Source organism: Labrus bergylta, chromosome 8 (assembly GCF_963930695.1).
Source record: "Labrus bergylta chromosome 8, fLabBer1.1, whole genome shotgun sequence".
In the NCBI taxonomy this organism is placed as follows: domain Eukaryota; kingdom Metazoa; phylum Chordata; class Actinopteri; order Labriformes; family Labridae; genus Labrus; species Labrus bergylta.
The window spans coordinates 16415615-16422944 of NC_089202.1; the positions used below are offsets into that span (position 1 = coordinate 16415615).

Here is a 7330-nt window from a genome sequence, read left to right on the forward strand (position 1 = left end):
AAATTTGATAAAGACTTCTTTCATTGGGTTAATTATATATTATATTTATTTATATTTATATTATATTATATTATAACTCACACTGAACAAAAAATACTTTTAGTTCCTGAAAGAAACACTAGAGGTCCTCAGATTCAACAAAGTGGTGTCCTGGAATAAATTAGTGGTTTTGATATGGTTTTGAATGTGAAGAAATTAGATTTGTGTTGCAAGGATCTTACACAGTTGTGGTTTCTTGCCTCTGTTGACTTTGAATAGTGAAGAATAGTATAATCCCATTTCCTCTACTTACAGTAGCCTATGTGTTTGTTTGTGTAGCCTATCTGATTATATGTGTAATGTTTTAAAAGGAAATTGGGCATAAACCAAGGTGGATCATGGAAAAGCTGGGGAAACCCCTCAAGAGGCTACATCAACAGACCAGACTGGTGGTTATGAATGCTGCTGTATGCTTCATACGGAAAGTCAGTAGCTGTGAGGGGGTGCCGCGTAATGCCACAGAGGTGGGACGGTTCTTCACAGTGCTGATCTACAGAAGGAAGTGAGGGGAGATGTCTTTTCTATTGTGATGTAGTATGAGATAGTGAGAGAACCCAAGGGGTGATTTCCTGTAAGAAGGGGTTGGATTTATTTGGAGAATAAAGAAGGTACACTGACTAAAATGTTATTACCCACTACCTCAGGGTGAAAAACGTCCTCTATGTCAATTATCAACCAATATTATTAAGTAATAGAAAGGAGGACATTCTCTATTTTGCCTGGTAAAATCTGTCTTCACAGTTGTAACTTTGTTTTTGACCAGTTTCATGTGAAAAACTAAATGGAGGCTGTTGGTTTTGAAAGGATAACTGATTATATCCTTTTGAAATATGATTATCTCTAAGAATGTTGTGTTTGCACATTTAATATTTGCAATCCAAATATCAATCAATCAATCAATTTTTATTTGTATAGCGTCAACTCATAACAAGTGTTATCTCGAGACACTTTACAAAAAGCAGGTAAAAGACCTTACTCTTTGTCTGTTAACATTACAAAAGAGCAGGTAAAAAGACCTTACTCATTGTTATGTTACAAAGATCTGGCCTATCCAGCATTTACACAAATGCACACAAATTTTGTACTTAATTACATATAAAGGTATGCCATACATCTTAATGTATGTATAATTTCACATTGTCAGCCACCAGCTGCTACCTGCAGGTTAAGAACTCAACATTTTCAACAACTCCACAATATAACATATAGCTTAAGTCATATCTTTGTCCTCAGTCTGTGAATGCAAGCATTGTGCAAAAAGCTTCCGTGACTTCCTCATTTGCTTTTGTGGTTTTAGACAGAGAACACGTCTCCCTTTTTTGCTTCTCTTGTCATTTGCCTTCTTTTTTGCTCACAGCTCACCGAGGCAGCAGTGATGGCAGACATGACTGCTTTGCCACTTCAGCAGCTCATTGCTTCGTTGGACAACACTTGTCTGCCAAAAATTCTACAAGTTTGCTCTGGAGTGTATTTCCAAGGTAGGATTTTTATTGTCCCGTTCACTTTGAACCGAAGCTGTGAGTGTACATGAGGACAAAGAGGATAAGAGATTACTTGAGTTCAGGTGACTCTGAAAACGTTTATGTCAGCTTTTATAGTTTCTGTCTGTGTGATCCATTTCTATCTAGTTATATACAGTAGTGTTTGTTTTTGTGTTCTTCTCTTCCTCAAAGATGACATTTAAGGTAGTTAGTTTAAAAGTTCAGTTATACCGTTAGAATAGAGAAACAAGTCACAATAGGGTACATAAGATTGTGTCACAGTTTTGAAAAGCGAAAGGAAATACATGTATGCTTCATTTATCAGCTCATTAATGATGTTTTATCCTTGTGTTTTTTTTTTTTTTTCTCTTTATTGCTCACTTTTGTTTTAGGGTCTATATATGAACTTTCTGGGAGTGAAGTGTGCTTTTCTACCGGGGATCTAATAAAAGTCATTGACATTGAGCCCTTATCAGTTTGCTGTGAAGACATCAGCAACAAAGAGAAGTTTGAGCTCCCCATCAACCACACAGGTCGGTCTGAGCTGTAAATAAGATTCTCATGAGAAGAGATGTATATTTATAGCTGAGCGCTGACACTTGTTGCTGTTTCTCAGGGTTGTTCAAAGTTGTTCCGGAGGAGATGCCGTACAGTTCAGTGGAGGAGATGTTGAGCCTGAGGCCTGTGGGCCTTGAATCCTGCCTTCCCTTCACTTTCACCTGCAGCTCCAAGATGACCCTAGGAAACTTCACACTGGGGGCCGGGAGAGCTCTGACAGTGCTCTCCATTGAGCAACGGGAGGGCACGGAGGATCAGGTGCGCTGCCATGTTCAAGGGCAACAGGAAGCCTCTGCAGAAGTGTGTATCCCCTTCTCTGTCCAAGGGGAGTTCAGGGAGTGTGAGAGCAAGGAGTGCTTCACTGTGCAGGAGATCATGGCTTCGCCGTGCCTGAGAAGTCGAAAGTTTCGTTTCATCAACGCCACCAAGTGTGAACAGCCACTTATCCTCAGTCCGATATATCAAGTCCACGCCATCATGAACTGTAAGAATACACTACTTTATTTTCATAAGATTTACATAGACTTGACCTGTTGAATAGAATTGATTGATGTTGTGTGTGTAAAAGAGTTATTTAATCAAGGGGCAGCCGTGGCTCATTGGTAGATTTGGTTATCCATCGATGAGAAGGTTAGCGGTCTGATACCCAGCTCCTGTAGTCACATGTCAAAGTGTCTCTGGGCAAGGCACTGAACCCCAAATTGCACCAAGATGCATTGCCAGCAGCATGCAAATGTATGAATTTGTGAATATACTAATGGGAACTTTGTATAGCACCCTCTGCCATCAGTGTATGAATGTCTGTGTGAATGGGTGAAGGTGATGTGTAGTGTAAAAGCAACTTAATTGGTCAGAAGACTAGAAAAGCGCTCGATAAGTCCATTTACCATTCAAATATTGCATTGAACATGAATATGTAGTACTTGCACTTAACTTCAGAGTTTTCAGGTTTTGTCACCCCACTACATTTAAGAGGCAAATATCTTTTAACAATTGCATTAATCGATTGAATGGAGCAAAAATAAAGAGCAAAAATAGTCAGTAGTATCAGCTTGAAAATAATTTATTTTTCATTATAGCAATTTGTAGCAGTTCTTTACAATTAACACAACCAATATAAAGATAATTAGACTCCATGCAAGTATCAATAACAGCTTGTGAAACTCAAACTAAAAGAAAAACATGGTAAAAAAAAAAAGTACAACAAAGTCAGCAAAAAAGGAAAAAGGCAGCCCGTAAGCCCGCAGCGGTCAGGCTCATGGGGGATGAGCAGCTCACTGAAGTAGGCTGAAGTCTGGCTTTCAAAACCAGCAGTAAAATCAGAATTCTTCGATTAATAATTCTTACGTAATCTCTCTCATTTCTCGACAGTGAGGAAGAATGTGTTGAAGTTTCCTTCCAGCTTAGAAGTGGATGTGGTCGACGTCACCGAGCTGAGTTTGGATGTGAATTTCGTGACCCCGCTCACTCTCACAGAAGTCTTATCCCAGCCACCTGAATCTTTCCCTGTAGTGGTGGAGATATTGGAAAGCCCTGATAACGTCTCTCTGTTCAAGAGCAGCTGGCTGCCAGAGCTCAGCCGGCGTAAGAGCCTGGTTTTCCACAAGACGGGAACCTCAGCCTATGTTTTATTATCCAGCATGAAAAGCCGAAAGATGCAGCAGTACTTTTTGGTTTCTCAGCAATATGGCGGACGATTAAGGAGAAGGCCGAGGGAGTTTGAGTCTGTGTACCAGCTTTACGTTGCTTCGCTCCAGACCCCGGGTCTGAAAGTCAGTGTGACAAGGAACTGCGACGAGGTGGAGGAGGAGGGGCTGCCTTCTCTCAGTGTGGGAGAACAGCTGGAGGTCGTTCGCTGCGAGAGGATGGAGCTGCCTACTGAAAACAAGGGACAGAAGCAGTCAGTTGAGGCTCTTCTGTGCCTGCGCCTTCAAGAGCCAGATGACGACGATGAGGATGATGAAGAGAACGTCAAGCAGGAGGATGAGAGAGAGGAGGTTTTTCTGCCTCTGTACATGCAGGGTCACTTTGTGGAAGTGCTCGCTGAAAATAAGAAGTACAAACTCAGGGACCTGGGGAAGGAGTTTCGTTTGCCGCTGGATGTCAAGGTGGTGAGCCGTGACACTGAACTTGAGACCGATCCACTAGTTGGGTTTCAGTGTCTCCGAATAGAGGGGGCTATGTTAGAGCCCGTCATCCAGGTCAGCCTTCTAGACAGGCCGGACCACTGTTTTGAAATCCCAACCACGTGGCTTAATATGTCTGTCTCTTTCACCAAAGATCCCCTTCCATGGCCCCGCGGTCAACCACCCAAATGCTGTGTGGATAGAGTCACAGAGGTGACGGACAGGTTCTTTTATGAATTTCAAAAACAGGGGGGCTCAGATGCAGCACCTCCACCTCGACCACCAAAGCGGAATCTGTCTTCTTCAGAGGCTTGCAAAAAATCGAAACCGTCCAAGAAGTCATCCAAGGGCGACAAAGCCAAACATCGACCAGACAAAAGCGTCCCATCCAAAGAGTTTGCTGATTTGACTTTGAATAGCAAAAGAAGGCCCCCAGCGCCCCCGCCTCCAGTAAGTTTGGCTTCTTGTGTGTGTTTTGCAACCACACAGCTCCTTAAAATCTAGTCTCATGTTTCTCTGTAAGACCACAGTCAAAATGTAGGTATTTTCTCACAGTGTGACTTCTACGAAATCTCAAAATGGTCAGAAACCTCAGGGTATGCAAATATGCGATGCTTCCTCTTTAAGTCGTGGTAAAAATAAGTCATCTGGGTCATAAATATGTTTGTTTCCTTATTTTCCCATGCAGGCTCTCTCAGACGATCAGCCTCCTCCAATCGCACGCCGAAAGCACTCTGGGCCTGAAATGACAACAGCCAAGGCGCTGCCAAACACTTACGTGCAAAGGGAGGAGGGGAGGAAAAAGGGTGAGGCTTTCTCTGCAGACTGCATCCCTCAGGTGTCAGTCATACTCGAGTTGCAACATTCCCCAGAAAACTCTGGATTTATCTTCACATTTTCCTCGTGAAAGGGCCTAAGCAACAAAGCTACCCGACTACCGCTGTGGCACTCAGCCCAAGCCCAATGTTTTTCTACCAGTGGTCATTCTTGAAAAGAGAAAGAGCACTGTAGACTTTAGTACAAAATAAAAGCATCAGTGTAAATGTTGAGTCGAAGGTGAACCACAACAGCTAAGGAGGCTACTTTTAAGAAAGGCTACAGATATTTTGGACACAGTTCCAACTTTAGAATTTACTATTTTCTTTAGCTGATGAAATCAATGTTATAGTTAAACCATTACAACTTAAGGAAATTACAAAATCCTTATGTTTTGTGACAGTTTCATATCCAGGAGGGTTTATTTCTTCTATAATGATACACTTGGTGTGCATTATCCCAAGCAAATTGATGCTTTATCACACGTTTTCCGAGCTCTATGTCAGGCTTTGTCTCCATTCAATAGCCTATTGATTTTTGTCTTCTGATGGAATAGTTTAGTTTTGAGTTTTACTGCTCAATAAACCATAAGATCTCTCTCTTCACCCCCCCCCCCCCCCTCCCTCCCTCCCTTCCTCCCTCCCTCCCTCAGTGCCGCTGTGTGACGTGGAAGCAGACGTGGAAGCAGACGTGGACAGCGACCACGACTATGAAATCGTGGATGAGTCTCTGTTAGCAATGATGAAGACGGCGCAGGAGAGTGTCGTATTCTTCTAACACATTGTGCCAAGCTGCAACAGCCAAGTAGCTTATCTCATCGGGACAAGTGAGGAAAGAATTCAGGAACATTTTATATTGCAGTTTTTTAAGCTTTTCTATGTTGAGTAATGTTATTCTTACATAGGCATCGTTTTATGTTGAGACTCTACAGTCTGACCGATCAAACTATACATGGAATCCTAAATATTGTTGTAAAGATAATGGTTTGAATGTCGTGTGTGTAATTATTTTTAAGGGTTTTGTTAAGCCTTGATATTTAAGTTTACATTCATCTGCCTAACTGCACATGTGAGCACATCATTCTTTTGCATGTTGATATCTGTAGAGGTTTTGATGACTGGAAACAAAGTAGAGAACAGTTTTTAATGCACTGGTGACTTGGTTAAACTAGAAGGACACAAGGCAGATGAACGAGGGTGACATAATTCAGTTAAGGGGAAATACTTGGGAAAAGTTCACTCAATCACACAATGATTTCATATCGAGGCCACACCCCCCTGCTTCTCATGTGGTCATCTTTGGTCTTCATTCCGTGCTAACCGTGTATCTCTCTCTGCTCCGAGTCACACCAGTCCTTTTTAGGCATTAGGCGGCTGTAGCTGTGCCATGTACTTCACACAGAAGCTTCTGCTGTACTATTTATGGCTGTGTTAGAATGTGACAGATGTAGGACGTTTGTATTTAAACTTGTCAGAAAGTAGTGTGTTGAACATTATTGTAGTTTTGGCGGCTGCAGCTTGTAGCTTTGCATATGGATATATTTTTGTTAAGAAGACGAAGTAGAGTTAACAATGACCTGAGAATGAATAAAAAAAAAGGCACTTGTATAAACGTCAAACTGGTTGTATTGGATTCTATGTATAAGCACTTAGTGGATTTTTTCAAACTCATACAGTATACATGCAAACTCGAACAGAAAGGGATCAAATACGGTTTCTTTTTTTTGCACAGGCAGCAGTTCTTACCACAAACACAGCAAATTGCCAGCTCTGCCACTTCTGCACCCAGCTCTGGCTAGGAATAGCAGAAGTTTCACCAGGTGTCACAACAAATTAATGAACTGAGAGCACACAATGATGTTACAGGTTGTCTCAAATCCTGTTTATTTGGTCGCTGAAAAGGTGTGTTGTTGGGACTGCCCAACGTAAACATGCTGTTGACTTGCAGTATGTTGAGTTAGTTTACTTACATTAAATAAAGGTTTTAGAGAATTTTGATATGGGGGCATATAGAGATAACACTCATATTTAATATTGCCATTTGTGGTAAGTTTAAATTAATAGAAAAAAATATGTATTTTTCTTGAGTATATTTTGAACTAAATACATTTAAAAAAAAAAAAAAAAAAAACACTACACAAGACACAGTTGGTCATACACAAATTCAGTTTGTGGTTCCACAACTTAAACTGTAAACGCAAGTCAGCAATTCCTGTTTTTTCAGAGCTGAATACATTTGCAGGTTTATTTTTACATCATTGTAGGTGTTGGTGAAAGGCGGTGATTTACAAAAAATTAGAAACCATCAGAC

At 41.2% G+C, this 7330-nt stretch overlaps 1 protein-coding gene across 1 annotated transcript; it reads left to right on the forward strand.

Annotated features, from left to right (window-relative positions):
* Positions 1–1362: 1362 nt before the first annotated feature.
* Positions 1363–6638, forward strand: themis2 (thymocyte selection associated family member 2). The gene is made up of 6 exons (XM_020654043.3): positions 1363–1517; positions 1913–2053; positions 2137–2562; positions 3450–4654; positions 4893–5010; positions 5673–6638. The coding sequence occupies exons 1-6, from the start codon at positions 1415–1417 to the stop codon at positions 5795–5797; spliced, it is 2118 nt and encodes a 705-aa protein (XP_020509699.2). The 5' UTR covers positions 1363–1414; the 3' UTR covers positions 5798–6638.
* Positions 6639–7330: the final 692 nt, after the last annotated feature.

Bases quoted from the DNA above. Each gene is read 5' to 3' on its own strand.
- themis2 (XM_020654043.3), top strand. From the start codon at position 1,415: ATGGCAGACATGACTGCTTTGCCACTTCAGCAGCTCATTGCTTCGTTG. The intron at 1,518-1,912 runs GTAGGATTTTTA...CTTTTGTTTTAG, and splicing joins CTCTGGAGTGTATTTCCAAG to GGTCTATATATGAACTTTCT. The intron at 5,011-5,672 runs GTGAGGCTTTCT...TCCCTCCCTCAG, and splicing joins GGAGGAGGGGAGGAAAAAGG to TGCCGCTGTGTGACGTGGAA.